Source organism: Dipodomys merriami, unplaced genomic scaffold, assembly GCF_024711535.1.
Source record: "Dipodomys merriami isolate MVZ:Mamm:240054 unplaced genomic scaffold, mDipMer1.0.p SCAF_24, whole genome shotgun sequence".
Classification (NCBI taxonomy): domain Eukaryota; kingdom Metazoa; phylum Chordata; class Mammalia; order Rodentia; family Heteromyidae; genus Dipodomys; species Dipodomys merriami.
This window is the reverse complement of record NW_027203826.1, coordinates 16,052,207-16,073,592: the sequence shown is the minus strand read 5'-3', so window position 1 is coordinate 16,073,592 and position 21,386 is coordinate 16,052,207. Positions and strand designations below refer to the sequence as shown.

At 35.8% G+C, this 21,386-nt stretch overlaps 1 protein-coding gene across 1 annotated transcript; it reads right to left on the bottom strand.

Annotated features, from left to right (window-relative positions):
• Positions 1-257: 257 nt before the first annotated feature.
• LOC138835525 (vomeronasal type-1 receptor 90-like) lies at positions 258-3,139 on the bottom strand. Its single transcript, XM_070034016.1, has 3 exons — positions 2,984-3,139; positions 2,665-2,726; positions 258-1,269 (listed from the first exon to the last, which is right to left on the bottom strand). The coding sequence occupies exons 1-3, from the start codon at positions 3,137-3,139 to the stop codon at positions 258-260; spliced, it is 1,230 nt and encodes a 409-aa protein (XP_069890117.1).
• Between the last annotated feature and the right edge of the window lie 18,247 nt (positions 3,140-21,386).

The window sequence follows — 21,386 nt, the reverse complement described above, 5'->3', positions numbered from 1 at the left end:
TTTTCAAAAATATATGTCTTTATTAAAATAAAATGAAAGTGAAAGGTTAAAATATCTGAGGAAATCAAATCATGGTGGACCAAAGGAGCTACTGATAACCAAAAGATAACCTTAAAACCTAATTTACACACATATATTTTATTTTAAATCAAAGAAAAAAATCATGTATAAGTTTTTGATTAATTTAATTGGCAGCAGATAACCTATTTACTTTTAAAATGATATTTTTACTTGATATCACAAATACATTTTATATTTTACACTGTAGCTTTTATAATTTTATGGGAAGTGGTTTGTACTATAGGACAAACAGTGGCATAGAAATTGAGCACAAGTTTCTGGACACCAAACAGAATTCGGTCATATTTCCATAATAAGGAGATGATGATGATGATGACGTCTGCCCAGTATATGATCACAAAGAAACTCACCATCAACAGAATGGTCTTTGTGGCCCTTTGCTCTGGGGAGACTCTTGGGTTCAGCCTGGTGCTGTGGAGGTGGTGTGACTGCCTCTGATGTCTGAACAACAGAATCACCATGTATGCACTGGACAGCAGCATAAGTCCTACCAGGAAGACATCTCTGAACAATGTCAGAATGAAAATTAGTCCCTTGATGATGGGGTTTATGGAGGCTATTAAACAGTGTTGATTGGTATTTATTAGATTCTTCTGGCTTGTGTTAGAATATACTACAGTATGGAAGATGATGATATTACCAAAAGATAAATTACAGGACCAGAAAAAAATGACTATGCAGATAACATAGTTTGTAAGTTTATGTTTAAATCTCACTAAGCAGGAGGTGCTGGGGCTGATAGTAATGGCCTGGAACACACTCAGGAGGCAGGTGGTACTGATGGAAATAGCCCTAGTCACTCTGTGAATACAAATCAACACTTTGCATATGAAGTCACTCTGCAATTTCAATGATACAAAAATGTCTGGAGAAGAAAGACACAGTGCAATGAGGAGCATTACCGTATGGACAAGGGCCAAATGACAGCTGATTATGTCAGTGGGTTTAACTCTGAAATCTTGGAGAAATGTGAAAATATGTAAGAAAAGAAGGAAGATGTTGGCAGAGATCCCAATGCTGGTTTGGAATAAAAACAATTGTTGAATGATAACATGGATGGAAACAGCGTTCATCTTCATGACCCTAAGGCCTTGGAGGTGGAGTTGGTGTTGTGTGCTCCAGGGAGAGAAGTCTCGACTTCGAGGAGGAACTGGCACTGGGAATGTATCTGTATTGTCTCCTGTGTCCCTGGAGTGATAAGGAATTAGCATTTTTAAAGGCTTCATTAGGAGACAAGGGTGAAGATATAGTGAGAGGTTGGTAGTATGCAGGACATTTTATAATAGAATTTGTTATAGAACATTGAATATTGCTGGATGCTTGTGCGCTGGAGGCTCATACCTGTAATCCTAGCCACTCAGGTGGCTGAGATCTGAGGATCACGGTTCAAAGCCAGCCAGGGGAGGAAAGGCTGTGAGACTCTTATCTCCACTCAGAAAAATGGGAGTGGTATTGTGGGTCAAGTAGCAGAGTGCTAGCTGAGGGACAGTGCCCAGGCCCAGAGATCAAGCCCACAACTGACCAAAAAAAGAGCCAGCCAGAATATGGAATATTGTTAATTTAAAGCAATGATGTCAGAGGAATGGCAAGAAAAGGAGAACCACAAATAAGAGTATCACAGCATGGCCTGTAAGGGAAAGTTTGTGAATATTCACAGGAAATGAACAGCCACCAGGTCTGCACAGATACTTAGGGTGGCAGCTATGGGTACTACTGTAGGAAATTATGGGGGTCCCCAAAACCTAGAACTAATTGGAATTAACTCCCAAGCTATGTAACCTTAAATAGTGCAGATAAACGAGTTTTAAGACTGGAAAGAGAAAGGGCAAACAACAATGACCAAGACAAGTGTCAATAACCAAGAAGCATTGTACTCATAATCTGACTGATAGAATTTAATCACTTTTTAAACTGCTTAGAAACAACAACAACAATAATTTCAAAGGGAAAAGAAAAAAGTCCAACAGAGTCTACAAATAGACAGATGCAGCTATGCCACACCTGACAGTCAAGCAACCTTATGCAAAACAGTAGAAATACCAGCAACTAGTCCATAAGTCAGCACCTTAAATTTTGTGGCCCTTCTCTGATGCAAAGCCTTGGAGAGGGAACAGACCCACTTAGTCATTTCTCTCAACCTAATCTATGGACAGAAAGTAGAACTGGATAGAAGTTTATGTATAATTACACATATAGAAAATACAAAAACCACAAGGATATCACTATTGCTTTATATATCCCTATCTTTCAGAAGAGGAGACATTAAAACTTTTGTGACAAACAAAAGGAATCCATGACCATTAAACCAGCACTGCAAAAATTATTGAGCAGAATCCTTACATTAGAAGGAAACAATTAAAAATAGAAATGGGAAATAAAGCAGGGAAAATAATTGAACAACATCATAATAAAAGAAGCTCTCAGTAATATTACTGGCAGTGAATCCAACTCTCCAATCATAAGAGCCAGAACAACATCATGCATCAAAGAACAACAACAACACAAAACAACAAGATCTAATCATTTGTTCCTTACAAGAAACAAAAGCAAGCATAGTCTAAGGCTGAAAGAATGGAAAAGTACCTTCCAAATAAATGACCATGAATGTTGTCAGGAGTGGCCAAACTTCTCTCTGATAAAACTGACTTCAAGATAAATCAGATAAAAATCACTTTAAGAGATTAAAGAATTTAAATCATATTAATAAAAAGGAAATGAGAGAGGGAGTCCGGGAAGATGGCAGAGGAGAAGCTGGAGTCTAAGTAAGCTCTCGCATAGAAAGCAGTTGTAGAGTTCCAGTGAACATTCCTAAGCCAGAGAATTACAACAAGCGTGCCATCCCAGGACAGAGAGTTAGGCCAGAGAAAGAAACCCAGGCAAGGAGACACTTCTGAACTCTTGCCAGCAGCTGCTGCAGCGGCGGCAGCTGTGGCAGCGGCGGGGGAGCACAGGAGCCATACCTGAGCAACAGAGAGTCACGGACAAAGGAGCAAGATGCAGCAGGAGAGCGGATTCTACTCAACACGAGCAAGAACCGACAAGGAGCGGACATCTTCATCCTGCAATTTGCAGACCAGAGACGACCCAAGAACCAAGACTCTGCGTGAGTAGAAGCCCGACGTCCTCACTCCTTCTCAGGGAGCAGAGGAGGGAAGGCCACCCCTTCCCACCCCAGCACCGGTGATCTCCATCTTGGATACCGACAAAGCTCGGAGGAGCTGCTAGCTCCAATGCAGGCCTTGGAATAAAACGAGTCATTTAGCAGGTCACAAGAACTTAACGGCAGCGTGGCATGCCAGACTCAGCTCCACCCAGGGAAAAGTCACCCAGCTGGGGCACCAGCCCTAGGAGTGGGTTTCTTCACTGGGTAACCAGAGCCAGAGGCTGCCCCTCCCTCTAGCAGCCTCGACAATCAATTGAAATTCAGTAAACAGAAACCCTGAGAATGGCTCCAGGCGGGGCTCTGTGAGGTTTTCACAAACTAGCCCCGGAAAGGTTACTGTATGTTGAAAGGCCTCAACTCTACCCAGAACCTAGCCTCATCACTACATTCCCCTCTTTTGTGATACTCAAAGCAGATCTGCCTCCCAATGAACTAGCCTGGGAGGAGTATCGCCAAATCCTGGGTAAAGCAGAGCGTTTTTCTGCCTGTTCCAACAAAGTGACTTAACATAGGTCCCATGGTTTCCCTTATTTGTAATATCTAGTATATGTATGAGTCAAGCGGAAAAGGTCAGATAATGTGATGTCAGGAAAATGAACCCTTAGATGTGTATTTTAATGTTTTTTTCTTTCATGCATGTGTTTCTAATGTATTTATAAGATTATCTCTTTGTTGCTTTGTATATCCCTCCCCCACAGTATAACCCCTGCTTTCACTATATTTGATGTCAGTATAACTTGTGGAGGAGATGGGGAAAAACCAGTTGTTTAAGGTTACAGGTGGACCTGTTGCAACAATGAGAAGTACAAGTTGTCATGTCCAAAACTACCTTTACAACGTTGGTGCGGGTGGGGGGGAGGAGAAGGATTGGGATTGGGGGGAAGGGGGAGGCTGGGAAGGGATGTGAAGGGTAAACAAAGGAGGAGGCTGCAATGCTTGGTAAGAAATGTACGCATTATCCTGCCCACGTAATTGTAACTCCTCTGTACAGTATGTTCACAAATAAAATAAAATTAAATTAAAAAAAAAAAAAGAAACCAACCAAGCCACAGGACCACAAGCAGACCAGAGATTCCAACAAGAGACTTGTTACAAACACAAGGGAGATACAGGATTTTTCCCACTCCTCCCAAAAAAATCAAAGAAGTTTTTTTTTTCTCTTCTTCTTCTTCATCTTTTTTTTTTATTCTTTATTTTTGGTACCTTATATAAACAAAAAAAATTTTTTTATAAAACTTTAAAAAATCTTTAATCTTTGCCTTTTTAAAAAAAATTGTTTTCCAAAACTTTTTTTTCCTCTTATAATTTTTATTTTAGGGATAAGTGAATGTGCGTTTTTCTTTTCTTTGTTTTTTTTTGGTCTTCTTTCTCTTTTTTTTTTCTTTTTTAATTATCTTTTTGATTTTTGTTTAGCTCTACTGAACTTCTCATCTTTTTCTTCTTCCTTTCTTATCCTTTTCACCTTCTCTGCTCTTTGTTCTTCTTTATGTGACTTAATTCATGTCCTGCACATCCTCAGATAAATCCGTAGTTGACTATTAGACCTTATCCCACATGGTATACACACATAATCCACAAATTTATTACTCAAGTAAAAACCTCTAAGACTTAAATTCCTTAAGAGCAGGACTACCTGTTTATACCTATATAATATTTTAAGCATTTTTATTTTTAAGTTTTTCACATCTCCTTTATATCCCTCCCCTTCTCTCAATAAATTCACGTTCTTATCTAAATAGATAGTTATCGATCCTACATAATTTTATTGATTTTTACCTTTCTATTTTTTCTGGTCCCTTTTCTTTTCCTGTTCCCTTTCTTCTTTTTTTCTTTCTCTCTACTTTCATCCTGCCCAGCCTATTTCCTGCTTTGAGATTAGTGCTTAGTTCACTCTCCCTGAGCCTCCCCACATCAATCTATTCCTATTTTTTTACCCACATCTCTCCCTAACCCTAATAATTTCTGGTCTTCCAAATTCTTCTTTGCGGTTCGTAGCCCATTAACGTATAGTTGTTTGAGGTTGAATAGATGTATCTGTTGAACTAGATTGTATCTGTAGACTATTGACTGTGCAAATTCAGACTTGGGTTGATGCTTGCCTTAGATAGTGTTCTAGCACAAAACTGGTGCTATTTTCATCTCAAATGGGCAGAGTAAGCTGGAAAAACACAAGAAAAATGGCAAATCTGGGTATCTCAATTCCCAATGTTGATAATCAGGGGACAGAGCAGATAATGAATAATCCAGAGGAGAATTCACAAATAGCTCTACAAACACTGCTGGCAAACATGATAAATCAAAAGATTGAAAGCATACAAAGGACTCTGTATGAGCGTGATAGGGAGAAAGAGGAGGCAATCCAAAAGTTTATACAGGAATATCATAGGCATGAGGAAGCTACTCAAAAACTGATACAGGATTTACATGAGCAGCTTGAGAATACTCAAAGAGAAAGCAGGAATGGCGTGAACAGGCTGAGAACACTCAAAGAGAACTACAGGAAGCCCACGAACAGGAGGAAGCTAATCAAAGAGTAATAAAGGAATTGAGAGAACAGGAAGAGAATACACAAAGATCACTAAAGGCATTCATGGAATCCATTAACAAAGAGCTGAAGGAAGTCAGGGAGACCACAAAGGGAATGCTGAATGGAACCCAACAGAAGGAATGGGAGTCTAAGGAAACCATAACCAATCAACTAAGTGATCTGAGAATAAACACTGAACATCAAATTAAGGAAGTAAAGAAGTTCATACAAGATCTAAAACAAAGCTTCAACAAAGATTTTGAAGCCATCAAAGCTGACCAATTAGAAGGAAAAGAGATAAAAAACAAAGTAGAAAGTCTTGACAGCAGGTTAGACCATGCAGAAGATCGAATCTCAGGGATTGAAGACAGCCTAGATATTATAGAGAAAGAACATACAACCATCCAAGACAAGTCCAAGAAATATGATAGATCTATCCAACACTTGGAAGACACCATCAGAAGGCCCAATCTAAGGATAATGGGTGTAGAGGAGCACCTAGAAACAGACGTTAATGGTCTAGGAAATTTGTTTAACAGGATCCTAGCAGAGAACTTCCCAAGCATGCAAAAATATAGGTCTATTCAGATACAAGAAGCTTTTAGAACTCCAAACAGAGCAGACCAGTATAGGACATCCCACCTTCACATTATAATCCACACAGGATCAACTCAGACCAAGGAAAAGATCCTTAAAGCTGTCAAGGAGAAAAGATTAATCACCTATAAAGGGAAACCAATTAGAATCACCTCAGATTTCTCGGCAGAGACAATCAAAGCAAGAAGAGCCTGGAATGATGTATGCCATGCCCTAGAAACAAACAACTATCAACCAAGGATACTTTGCCCAGCTAAACTCTCCTTCTTAAAGATTCTTAAAGATGTCCTACACATAGAGAAACAACAAGACCACAATAAAGGCCAAGAAACTGCACCCAAACTGAGAATCCAAGAACCATAGGAAGAACCCAGTTTTCGCAGCACCCAAGAAGGTGGATAACATGGCAGGAACTCCCAAATACCTCTCAGTCCTTTCCCTTAACATTAATGGAATGAACTCTCCAATTAAGTGACATAGACTGTCTAGTTGGATTAAAAAACAAGACCCTTCTATCTGCTGCCTTCAGGAGTCACACCTTGCCCATAAAAACAAACACATTTTCAATGTTAAAGGTTGGAACAAAATCTACCAAGCAAATGGCCCCCATAAATAGGCGGGAGTTGCAATCCTAATATCAGATAAAATAGACTTCAAATTAAAATTCATGAGAAGAGAAAAAGAAGGTAGCTACATACTAATTAAGGGATCTCTCTTTCCGGAGGATATTACAATTGTAAATATCTACTCGCCAAACTATGGAGCACCCAAATTTATCCAAGAAACACTACTTTCCCTAAAATCCCATATAGATCCAAAGACATTAATTGTTGGGGATTTTAACACACCACTCTCCCCACTAGATAGATCAACTCGGCAAAAACTCAACAGAGAAACTGCAGATCTAAACAGCCGCATAGATCAACTAGATTTTAAGAGATATCTACCGAACATTTTACCCAGCAGCATCAGAATACATGTTTTTCTCAGCAGCACATAGAACATTTTTTAAAATAGACCACATTTTAGGCCACAAAGCAAACTTGTCTAAATTCAGAAACATTGAAGTTATACCTTGCATTCTCTCTGACCACAAGGGAATAAAATTAGAACTCAACACCAAAAGCCAACAAAGAAAGTCTGGTATCACATGGAGGCTGAACAACACACTGCTGAATCACGAGTGGGTCATGGAAGACATTACAAAGGAAATTCAAATGTTCATGTTCATGCTATTCAACAAAAATGAACACACAAATTACTAAACCCTCTGAGACACAGCAAAAACAGTACTCAGAGGCAAGTTTATAGCTCTGAGGTCCTACATCAACAAATTGGAGAGATCTGAAACCAACAATTTAATGACACATCAAAACCTCCTTGAAAAAGAGCAGCAAGATAAACCCCAATCCAGTAGACGGAAAGAAATAATTAAAATTAAATCAGAATTAAATGAATTAGAATCCAAAAAAACTATAGAAAGAATCAACAAAACAAAGAGTTGGTTCTTCGAAAAAATTAACAAAATTGACAGACCCTTAGCAAATCTTATCAGAAATAGAAGAGAGCACATCCAAATAAATAAACTCAGAGATGAGAATGGAAACATCACCACGGAATCAACCAAGATTCAAAACATTATAAGAGAATACTTCTCAAAACTTTATGCTAATAAGTTTGAGAACTTGACAGAAATGGACCTTTTCCTAGCAAATTTTGACATGCCAAAACTAAACCAAGATGAGTTAAACCAGCTTAACAGGCCCATATCAAGCATTGAAATAGAAACAGCAATAAGAGACCTTCCAGCTAAGAAAAGTCCAGGACCAGATGGCTTTACAGCGGAATTCTACAAGGCCTTCAAAGCAGAGCTCACACCAATACTCCCCCAATTCTTCAATGAAATTGAAGGAGAAAGTTCACTACCGAACACATTCTATGAAGCCATCATAACCCTCATCCCAAAACCAGGCAGGGACTCATCAAAGAAAGAGAACTATAGACCCATTTCTTTGATGAACACTGATGCAAAACTTCTCAACAAAATATTGGCCAACAGTCTTCATCAATTCATCCAAAAAATCATACACCATGATCAATCAGGATTCATTTCAGGGATGCAAATCTGGTTCAATATACGCAAATCAATTAATATTATTCATCACATCAACAGGAGTAAGAATAAGAACCACATGGTTATCTCAATAGATGCAGAAAAAGCATTCGAAAAGATCCAACACCCCTTCATGATGAAGGTTTGGGAAAAATTAGGAATCCATGGAACATTCCTCAATACAATAAAGGCAGTATAGGACAAACCTACAGCCAGCATTATACTTAATGGTGAAAAAATAAAGCCATTTCCTCTTAACTCAGGAACAAGAAAAGGATGGCCACTCTCTCCACTTCTCTTCAATCTAGTATTAGAATGCCTAGCTACAGCAACAAGACAAGATGCAGACCTAAAGGGGATCCAAATAGGGAAAGAAGAAATAAAACTCTCTCTCTTTGCAGACGACATGATCTTGTATTTAAAGAATCCCATAGACTCCACTCCCAAATTACTCAAGCTGATTGAAAACTTTGGCAAAGTAGCAGGGTATAAAATTAACCCCCCAAAATCTATGGCTTTTCTGTATGCCAACAATGAGAAAAGTGTGGCTGAAATCAGGAAAGCAACTCCATTTGTAATAGCCCCACAAAAAATAAAATAACTAGGAATTAACTTAACCAAACAAGCGAAGGACCTCTATGATGAAAACTTTAAAATCTTGAAAAGGGAAATCAACACAGAACTTAAAAAATGGCAAAACCTCCCATGCTACTGGATTGGAAAGATTAACATCGTGAAAATGGCAATACTTCCCAAGGGTATGTACAAATTCAATGTGATACCTATAAAAATTCCAACCTCATTATTCAAGGAAATAGAAGAGTCAATGCAAAAATTCATATGGAACAATAAAAGACCCCGAATAGCAAAAACGCTCCTCAACGGAAAGAACACTGCTGGAGGAATATCAATACCAAATTTCAAACTCTACTATAAAGCCATAGTAATCAAAACAGCTTGGTATTGGCATAAGAACAGACCTCAGGACCAATGGAATAGAATTGAAAACCCAGAAATGAACCTACAGACCTATAGCCATCTAATCTTCGATAAGGGAGCTAAAACAATAGAATGGAACAAAGAGAGCCTCTTCAGTAAATGGTGCTGGCAAAATTGGTTAACTACTTGTAGAATACTAAAGCTAGATCCTTATATATCACCCTGCACCAGAATCAACTCCAAATGGATCAAAGACCTCAAAGTCAAAGCAGACACTCTGAAAACATTGGAGGATGGAATAGGAGAAACCCTAGGTCTCCTTGGCTCAGGCTGAAATTTTCGGAATAAAGACCCACAAACACAACAAATCAAAGAAAGGTTGGACAAATGGGACTGCATGAAGTTGCAGAGCTTCTGCATGGCAAAGGAAATAGTTAGTAAGATCAATAGAAAGCCCATGGATTGGGAGAAGATCTTCACTAGCCATACAACAGACAAGGGTCACATATCTAAAATATACTTGGAACTCAAAAAATCAAATCCCCCAACAACAAATCCTCAAAGAAACAACTGCCCAATTAATAAGTGGGCGAAAGACTTAAAGAGAAAATTCTCTGAAGAAGAAAGAAGGATGGCCAATAGACACATGAAGAAATGCTCAACATCCTTAGCCATTAAAGAAATGCAAATCAAAACAACATTGAGATACCACCTCACTCCAGTTAGAATGGCAAAAATCAAGAACTCTAACAACAAGAGATGCTGGAGGGGATGTGGACAGAAGGGAACCTTACTTCATTGTTGGTGGGAGTGTAAACTTTTTCAACCACTTTGGAAAGCAGTATGGAAGTCCCTCAAAAGACTTCACATAGTGCTCCCCTATTACCCAGCAATCCCACTTTTGGGCATTTACCCAAATGTTTACAAACAAGACCACACTAAAGCTACCAGCACAACTATGTTTATGGCATCATTATTTACCATAGCTAAGATCTGGAACCAACCCAGATGCCCCTCAGTTGATGAATGGATCAAGAAAATGTGGTATATATACACAATGGAATTCTATGCCTCCATCAGAAAGAATGACATTGCCCTATTTGTTAGGACATGGAAAAACTTGGAAAAATTATATTAAGTGAAATAAGTCAGGCCCAAAGAAACATACGTGCCATGGTTACCATTATTTGCAATATCTAGTATATGTATGAGTCAAGCGGAAAAGATCAGATAATGTGATGTTAGGAAAATGAACCCTTAGAGATATGTATTTTAATGTTTTTTCTTTCATGCATTTGTTTCTAATGCATTTATAAGATTATTTCTTTGTGGCTTTGTATGTCCCTCCCCCACAGTATAACCCCTGCTTTCACTAAATTTGATGTCAGTATGACTTGTGGAGGAGATGGGGAAAAACAAGTCATGTAAGGATACAGGTGGACCTATGGCAACAATGAGATGTACAAGTTGTCATGTCCAAAACGAGCTTTGCAACGTCAGTGCGGGGGAGGGGGGGGGAGAGGGTTGGCCGGAGGAGAAGGATTGGGATTGGGGGGCGGAGGGGGGAGGCTGGGAAGGGAGGTGAAGGGTAAACAAAGGAGGAGGCTGCTAAGCTTGGTAAGAAATGTATGCATTATCCTGCACTTGTAATTATAACCCCTCTGTACAGTATGTTCACAAACAAAATAAAATAATATAAATATAAAAGGAAATGATCCACAAACAGAAATGACCTCATAGATCAAATGAACTGCTACAGAGATTTACCTGGCATCTGAAGAGCACAAATTCTTTCCAGTAACCCATGAAACTATCTCCTGAAGAGATTATACCCTAGAATATAGAACTGCATGAGCAATAAAAGAAACATGAAAAATCTTGTATTTTAACTCATTCTCATAAAGGATTAAACTAGAACTCAACAGCAAAAGACACTGCAGAGAACATTTTTTAAAACATGGAGAGTGTGTTAAGTAACATAAGTCAGGCCCATAGAGACAAGGAGGTATGCTTTCTATCATATATGAAAACTACAACTATCTTATAAATGTACAAGTAAATATAGGGTTGTATGAAATGATATGTATGTGTTTATCAAAGTATGATATTTGCAGGGGAGAATTGAAATGATGAATGGTTTAGAAGAGCTAACACACAGAGTAACAAAATCAATACAAGAAAAGTTGCACATGAAATGTTTGTGTGTGTGTGCAGTGAGGTCAAGAAGAAGGAGTAAGATGAATAAAGAGAACAAGGGGTATGGATGAAGTCAAAGTATTCAATGCTTATCCTGTGAAAATTAAGAAGAGTTTGGGAACGATATGAGAGCATAATATAGGGTGATGCTGAATGGTACCTCTTATGAAACTGCTTAAAGATAAGAAAAGTATGATTTTAATGAACATGAAAGTTGATAAAACATTGTTGAATGACAAATGTGAGACATTTAAAAAGGAGATATTTAAAAGTTCCTAGAAACCAATGAAAATAAAAAGTCATCCCATCAATCCTACCACAAACCCTCATTCATATACAGCAAAATCAGAGTTAAGAAAAAAGTTCATTGTTAGGAAGGCTTGTATTAAAAACAACAGCAAAACCTAGGACACCTTCAAAATAACACTCAATGATCAAATAAATAATCTTATAATCGAAACCAAAGCTAAAACAAGTAGATGGAGATAAATAGGAAAAATTAAGGCAGAAATGAATGAAATTGAGAGTAAAAGAACAATGAAGTAATCACTGAAACAAAAGGTGGTTCTTTGAAAAACAAATATGGATGATAATCCCATAGATATAAAAGGATAGAAGATATTCAAATCAACGAAATTAGAGATGAGGAAGAAAATGATACAGTAAATAGCATAGATTCCAAAAAATTATGAGGTAATTCTTTTAAAATATACTCAAATAAACTAGAAAATCTAGAAGTAATAGATATATTTCTGTTTGCATAGGAGTGGCCAAAACTGAACTATGACCATGTAAACAATTACAACAAAGTTGTAAAAAGCAAGGAGATTAAAGAATTAGTAAAGTTTCTCTCTTTAAAAAAAACTTAGGGATAGTTGTGTTAACTTCAAAGAAGAACTAATACTAATACTTCTCAAATGCTTTCATAAAATAGTAAAAGAAGGAATATCAGTGAACTCATTCTATGAAGCAAATATTACACCAAACCCCCAAACAGGCAGTGATTATTGAAGAAAAGAACTATAGATCAGTTTCTCTGGTGAACATTGAAACAAATATTCTCAGTGAAAATATTCTCAGTAAAAAAATCTGTGAGTAAAGCTTAAGAGAATATAAAAATGTTGTATAAAATGTTCAATTTATGTCATCCCTCAGATATAAGTAAGTATGTATGAGCAAAGTAAAGAAATTATTAAATGTAATGGATCACATAAATAGTATTTAGAACAAAAAAAGCACATGTTCATCTCAATCCATGCGGAAAAAGCCTTTCACAGAATTCAGCATTGTTTCATAATGAAAACTGAAGAAACTAGGATTTGATAGAACATACCTGAATTTAATAAAGATTACATATGTTAAACAATTGGGTAAGCAAACTGGACAGAGAGAAGTCAGAAGAACAAGTACAAATGGCTAATATTTACATTAACAAATGTTAAACACCCTTAGCCATAAAAGGAATATAAATAAAAAATTACACAATATTGCTCATGGAATGACATTAAGATAATCTATCAAGGAACATAAAGAAGTTATTATGAATTACCACCATGGGTCCACTGTAAACACAGGGTTCAGAAAATATATGAGTATTAGAAAGTTGAAATTAATTAGAAAGTTGGAAATCAAAATATTTTAGCACTTGAGGAACACAATTGAATATTAGTTTTTATTTGTTTTGTTGCTTTTCCCTACATTTAAGTTAAAACAATAAAGATGCATCAAAATTATCACAATATGATGTATACTTTGAGATTGTACTTAATATAGAGATCCCTTCATGCCTTAGGAAGCATTTAGGTCTCCACAAATAAGATAATTCCACATAAATTCTATCAAATAACAGAAAATCTGTTGTAATTTTACTGAGTAATTTGACAGTATCTGTCTTATATTTTATTTCTTGAATACATATTAATTTATCAGATTATACAACTATACTACTGTGAACATAATCATGCAGAATAGGTGAAGGATATTACTATCAAATGGATGAGGAAAACTTAAAATATCCTTGGTCTTAAGATAGAAAACTAAATAAAAATCTCATGTAAGTATGCAGTTGTGCATAGAAGGCAAAGCATGAGTTTTTGAAGAAAAGAAATTTATTAGAATATTTATATTATTTTAATATAAAAACCTACTTGTCAGAAAAGTGTTGTTTTGTGGAAGACAGAAATAGTGTTATTTTAAATAATGTGGATTGGTTTCAGCACTCAACTTTCCACAGATTGGAGAAGACAATCTGTGCACAATAACAGCCTATGTATATGAGGCAAAATGTTATTCCAATTCCCTAATTTTATGGTATTCATAGAGCAGTATTTTAAGATCTATTACTGCTCACTGACAACATGAATTGATGATGAGTATTTCAGGTAACAAAGATAAGGGGTATGATGTATGAAGTGTCCAATGGTAGAAAATAACTTACTCAAAAAGATGATAATCTTACCAGACAATCAGAAAAGTTCAAAAGCTATGTACTTATGACCTTCTAAGATGATGCTGAGGGAAATGAACTCCAAGTTATAGACACGAGAGGTTTTTTCCTTTGTTGCTGTTATTTTTAATGCACTATGTGATTTTTTTGTTTCTTTTCTATGTTCTTCCCCGTACAGCATAACCCCTATTGTCACTTTATTTGTTGCTGGTGCCCTGCATCTTGTATATACATTTTTCTAATTTGGGGAGGGGAAGGGAAATAAGAAAATGCTGAACCAAGAATGCAGGTTGACCCATTGTAACAATGAGATGGAAAAGAACCTATGTTGAAAATGAATTTTACAATTTTGGGGAGGGGTGGAGGAGGAGGACCTGGGGAGGTGGGGAAAGAAAGAATAGTAGGGGAAAATAGAAAGGAATGGGTAAAAAGGCTTGATAGGAAATGTATTCATTACCTTACTCATGTAACTGTAACCCCCTCTGTATAGTATCTTTAAAATTTTTTTAAAAATATGAGCTTTCTAAACAAGGCACTTCACTTAAGGGTTTTATGAAACAGACAATCATCAATCCGATCTTGGCAATTCATACTTAGTACATAAATGGTTTCATTTAGTTAATTTTACTTTCTCAAATTTACATGCTTCAATTAGAGAGCAACAAGTTAAGATGTCGATTTCGGCGTTGAATGCTTCTTGAACAGTCACCTCTTCCACCATTCTTCCCCATTTCAATTGCCCCTTCCCAGATGTATTTCATGTTTTTCACTTCTTCAGATATGTACATTGACAATTCTACACATTTTTAGTTTTTTTATCTGAATTTATTAACCTCATTTAAAGTATTGCAAAGGAATCAATTACATTTCAGGCATTTTTAAATGCAGTTCTAAAATATTCCAGAGATAGGCTTTTCATTTTAATGTGAAATACCCAAATTATTTCAACAATATAATCATCAATTTGGTTGTAGAATCTTCAAATATTTAAGTGTAGTGACAATCTTGTTTATTAGTTTTTAGCAATATTACTTTCAGGAAATACACAAAGTACAAAGTTAGTTGAGTTTCACTTGGACAATTTATTTAGTACATGGTTTTTAGTCACCCAGTTATTATGAAATATATGATTCTTACTTTACCTATGCCTGAACTTCCAGCACTTGCAAATATGTTTATTTTCCATTAAATTGTCACCAAATATTTATCAAAGTTTTAGTTACAGGTTGATTGATACCTATTCAAATTCATATTTGAGCAAAACTAGGCTTAAAAGTATTTGTGGCTCTGAACATCCAGAAAGGAGTTTTTTAAAAAATCTGTAGCTCATAAGAACCACAACAATTCTTAATATTTTCTTGGGACAAAAAGAAAATCAAGTTTACTTCAATATATTTTCAAATATTTACCATAATTTATATACAAGAGAAATATTATACAAAATTACCTGCTGTACAACTGTACCTCACAATGTTACACTGGTGAACTCAATTGTGTAACTACTCTAGGATGATTTTCCAGTTGTATAAATCATTATGTTCAGGTATATTATACACAGGTTGTTTCCTTTCTCTCCCTTCCTCCCTCCTTTTCCCTCTCCCATTCTTTTTCTCTCTTTCTCTCTCTCTCTCATTCTCACTCCCCCATTCTTTTTCTCTTTTTCTCTCTCTCTCTCTCTCATTCTCACTCCCCTTGTATGAATTTCTCTCTTTTGACATTTAAACTACAGCCTCCTCTGTAATAAATGATGATAGGTTTCCTGTCCAGAAGTTTAAAACACACACAGACACACACACACACACACACACACACACACACACACACACACACACACACACACACATGCAAACACACACACACAAAGTTAGACCCTACAAACTTTTATGAATTGCAAAACCTTACAGAGATCAGTACTATACAAATTGACCACTGGAATTTAAAAAAATGAAAAATTATACTGGGGAATGGTAGAAAGAAAGTAGAAAGAAGAAATATGCAGATAGAAATCTGATTTCACTGGAAAGGGCATTGTTACCTAAGAAAAAGACATGTATCCCTCACCTTACCCTACCCCTCTACCTCCACCCCATAAGTTATGTTAATGCGCTCAAAATAACTTTGGGATCAATATTAGCACAGTTTTGGAAGATGTATGCATTTGTAGAGGAAAATTATCTAGAAAGGAAAATGAGTAAGAGATTGAAACTTCCCCCCTTAATTCTTTGCATTTGAGAAAAACATATAAAGATGAAGATGGATGTTGTAGTGATTCTCTAAGACATTTGCTAAAACTTGCATTGGATTCCACCTCAGGAAACAGAGAAAAGGGGCTAGAGCTGAAAGGGGAAGGGGGAGGGAGGAAAAGGAGGGAAGGAAGGCAAGGCAAACTAACCTCTACACACTCTGGGTCTAGCAGCACCCCACTATGCTACAACTTTTCAAAAATTAACACAGTTTAAGAAAAAGTATATTAGAAAGCTGAAGCATTTGAATATTACAACTTAAGATAGCACAGTAAAACACTTAAAAATTGAAGTAATTTACAGTAGTTTCAAAATAAAAAAGCAACAACTTGAAGACAGTGAATTATTTCTGATTTGATATTTCTTACTAGATGTAAAGTTACCTAAGTTCATACAGCAATGTAACTTAAGTAGAGAACCTATTAAAATAAAAGTTGAATACAATTTCAGTTTACATATATATCAAGGAGTTAAAAATCCTCTCACAGTCCTATCAATTTATGGTTTAAGTATTTAACAAAGTTGACATTTTCATATCTGGAAATATCTACTGTGTTTTCCTTGGATTCAGTAAGACTTTATATTAAAATTCCATGAGAACGCCCTTTAACAAAAATTCCCTGAAAATATTTTACTTTGCCTACCCTTTCTCTGTATCCTGAGTACTCACAGTTAGTGAATGAGAGAAAGCCAGAGAACCACTGAAGTATGTCCGTGTGGAACTTAGAGAGGAGATATGATTATAAAGGAGTGCCATCAGCTCATCTCTCTCTAGACCTATTATCATCATGTCTAGACAAGGGAGGCCTTGGGAACATTAGAAATGGAAGTCAACAAAGCAAAGAAGTTAATCTAATTCTTGAATAACGATGTAGGATCAGCTGCATCCCAAAATTTGCCTGTGTGAGTTCATCTCCCTAGACCATGTCCAAATAGCTTGCTTGATTCTAATCTCTGTTGACAAGAAGAGAATGAAAACATAAATCTGCCTTGAAAAGAAGAACAAAGCTGTCAGAGTTCCTGATCTGTCTCCATGGCTGTAAGTATCCTGGTGGCCTCTACACTTATTCTCTAGTGGTTTGGGGATCTCAGCTAGATCATAATAGACTTATTAAAGCAAAAGGAAAATAGTTTGGTAGTCAGGTTTAAGAGTGATAGCTTATCAATGTTTACAATAAAAGTATAATTTATATTTAAACATTAGTATGCATGGATGAATTTATTTTATTTTAACCAGAATTTCACAAACTTGTATATCCAGTAAGTATATCCAGTAAGTTCTATAATAAGGTGAACTGATTCTTTCCCATGATGTCCATATACAAATTTTTGGATACCAAGAATTTTCAGACATAATTGTTAAGAAGATTGTTTGTTTTGGTTTATCTATAAAAAATACCATGTCATCCCAGGTAGAGTTAGAGACCAGTGGCTAATGCCTGTAAATTTAGCTACTCAGAAGTCAGAGAAATGGAGGATGACCATCTTAGCCATCCTGGGGAATAACAGTCTGAGACAATTTCTGTACAAAATAATAAGCCATCAGGACTGGAGGCATGGCTCAAGTGGTAAAGAATCAAGGAAGCAAGCACAGAACCCTGTATTCAAACTCTGGTACCAGCAAAAGTTAAGATGCTCTGAGTCAGAGATGCAAGACTGACATCATGAAGCTATCGGTAAGGAGAGGATGCTGTGCTGTTGACTTTAAAAGTAGAAGAGACCAGAGACCAAGGGGCATAGGTTGCTTCTACAAAGTGGACCAGTAGACCCTCTAAAAGGAAATGGGATTCTACTACATTGTGAGCCATGGAGACCTTTGAGCTGTTAGATCCTTTAGAACAATAAGGTAACTAATTTCTGTTGTTTTAAGTCAGTGAATCTGAGTTAATTTATTAGTCAGAAACAGGAAAATACAAACATTATGACTCAGGACTGAGGGAAAAATTAGTTTGTAGAATGTGTGTGTATGTGTGTGTGTGTACTGGTCCTTGGTCTTGAACTCAGGGTCTGGGCTCTGTCCCAGAGTTTTTGTTCAAGTCCAGCATTCTACCACTTAAGCCACACCTGACTTTTTGGTAATTCATTGGAGATTCTAATCTTACCTAGTTTCCTCCCCAGGCTGGCTTTGAACCAGAATCCTTAGATATCAGCCTCCTGATTGAACAGGACTACAGGCTTGAGTCAACTATGTCTGGCTGAGATGACAATTCTTTTTATACAAAAATAACTTCGCATTAGTGCTTGTGCTTCATTGTACTGATGTTTGCCTTTTTGCTCTGTGTGTGTGTGTGTGTGTGTGTGTGTGTGTGTGTGTGTGTGTGTGTGTGTTTGTGTGCTGTGTGCTAGTACCGAGGATTGAATTCAAAGCCTGGGTACTGTCTCTAAGCTTTTGTGCTCAAGGCTAGCTTTCTATCATATTTGAACATAGCTTCATTTCTGGCATTTTGTTGTTGTTGTTGTTTATTGGACAGAAAAGAACTCACAGACTTTCATGCCCAGGATGGCTTTGAACCTTGATCCTCAGAACTCAGCTTCTTGAATAGCCAGGTTCACAGTGTCCAACAGAGATAATAAGCTTTAAAAATAAAATTAAATAAAATTTATGATGTAATTCAAATGCATGACAGCTTTTGCCTATGTTATTTTTTATATATATTTTTTTAGTTTCAGATTTACACTTGGTTTCAGAATCATTTTCAATTAAGTTGATATGATATAAAACTCAGTTCAATTTTCACTTTTCACAAGTACTTATGTTTCAGAACCATTTATACAAAATACTCTTTAAAGGAATGAACTCTGGATTTATCTCAGAAGCCCCGGGTCCTGTTTACAGATTAAGGGTTTTTTTAAACTTTTATTTATTTTGTTAGTTTATTTTCTCATCTTCACACTAATAATAAACATTACATTTGTGATGATAGGTTTTCATAGTTTTTCTAGTTAATCTCTTAAGAATTCCAACATTTTGATGCATTGTAAAACATTTTTAGTTTCAACACCTATTGATGGACAAGAAATGGACAATCAAATCATTTAATATATATATTGACTTTATGACTTTCAAACATGCTAAATTAGATTAAAATATGTAATAACTCATTATAGATTATAAAAGACTACCTGTAAATATGGTATTACTCCTTTTCCAATTAGCTAACAATTTTCATTTGCCTGGTTTCTCTTCTTGCTGATTTTTTTTAATTTTTATTATACTAAATACAATAATTTGGAAGTATATGTAAAAAAATTTGAAAATTTATTCCCTCCTGTTTTTCTTAGAAGACATCTCTATTTAACGATTTCTATAAGATAGAAGTCTGAAACTATAGGGTCCCTTGCACCTTATTGGATACAAATCATTACCCTATTTTCTATATCTAATTGTTTTTAATAATTGGTCTCATTCTGGTGGCATGTCTTCTGAATTATATGTATCTTCTTTGTTGTGCTTCAGTGAATGGATTTAGATTTTAGGATATTGCTTTTATAATTTTGTTTAGGTATTATGAGCTATGTGCCAAAGTAGTAATAACAAGTAAATGGAAAGAAATTTGGAGAAACTTAAGCAGAATTAAATTAGGAATCCTCACGCTCTGAATGGGAGGCTCAGCACTCACAGAGTCTGGGATTCAGGCCTTGTCTTCCCTGCAGAGAACACTTGAGTCTAGACTAATAAGCACTTTTCACCTTAATCTCCAAATGTTTATTAAAAGAAAGAACTGAATGAACATTTTCAAAGAAATCTTCATGCCAGAACAAAGATTAAGGTTATTTATAATAATAGAGTGGTCATTAAGTCCCATATACATACACACAGACATACATACAAATACACACATACATACTCACACACACAGAGGCATGCACATACATACACATACAAAGTCATGCATGGATTAGTTAAAATAAAGCTGTTTTGTACAACTGATTTATGTCAATGGAAAAGCTTATAAAGGATATGTACATAAGTAGAATATTATGTAGAATATGACGGATAAAATGAAAATGCTGGTCAGAATTAGAAAAATAAACCTTTTATATAAACCAATTAAGAATTGATGTGATATTAGGAGAGGCACAAAAAATGTAAATAGTTGTAATTGCATTTTTTGCACATTAGGTTTTACTCGGGTATCAGTTTTTATGATGATATTATATCTTATTTCTCATAACATTACTTAAGGATTTTATTTCCACGTATTTTCTATTATGACCAGACCTTGGAATATACTATAGCATTTTCCTCTCAATTAAATTATGCAAATGCATCAAAAGAGGCCATTTACTACTATTCCATTGAGTACAAGTTATATACTTAAAAATACATCTATGTAAAAATATAAAATATACTTTTCATAGTATATCCACAAATAGTATAGAATCATTGCTACCTAATTTCACATACCTACCCACCCCCTGCTAAAAAAATAAAGAAAAATCAACCTGGTCCGTAATTCTCAGTCCTTTCTCCAAACCCTGTCTTTTATTAGTATACTTTCTATGTCTATATGATTGCCTATAATGATATTATATGTAAACCCAATTACAAGACTTTTAACATTCTTCATTCAATAATGAAAGATTTTAAGCAGAAGTTCTCAGAAACTTTTGCATTTCACATATGGACAATGATGCAGTATTAAATTTACACATTAACTTCAGAGAAAATTACAACTCTGGGAAGAATTGGTCTTTAAAACAAGAGATTTCCAAACTTTAAACATTGTTTTATTTTCATGTTATTTCAAAAAAATGCAAAGTGGACAAAAGTTATATATTTTAATCATTAGAAATTCTGCTTGTGCATGCCTAAGTCACATTCAGCTTCTAACTTCTCCCAAAGCCAATATCCTCTAGTCCTGTTTTCCCTATTTCTTAAAAATTTCCTCCTACAGATACTTGGGGCCCATTGCTTTTCTCAGTCAAGTGTGGTACTAAGTTAGTTTCTCAGTTTCCCAAGAGATTTCCACTTGCATTAGCTGTTTGCCTTCTAACTGTTACTCATAAAACTTATCATGATTAATGAATAGATGGAAGCCAAGGAGACAGATCTCTAAAGATGAGATTCAAGAGGTTAC

Excerpts from the sequence above, each read along its gene's own strand:
- LOC138835525 (XM_070034016.1), bottom strand. The coding sequence starts at position 3,139 with ATGAAGATGTCCGCTCCTTGTCGGTTCTTGCTCGTGTTGAGTAGAATC. Across the intron at positions 2,727-2,983 it reads CGCCGCTGCAGCAGCTGCTG|TCAGTTTTATCAGAGAGAAG; the intron begins GCAAGAGTTCAG and ends TTTATCTTGAAG. Across the intron at positions 1,270-2,664 it reads CATGGTCATTTATTTGGAAG|GGACACAGGAGACAATACAG; the intron begins GTACTTTTCCAT and ends TTATCACTCCAG.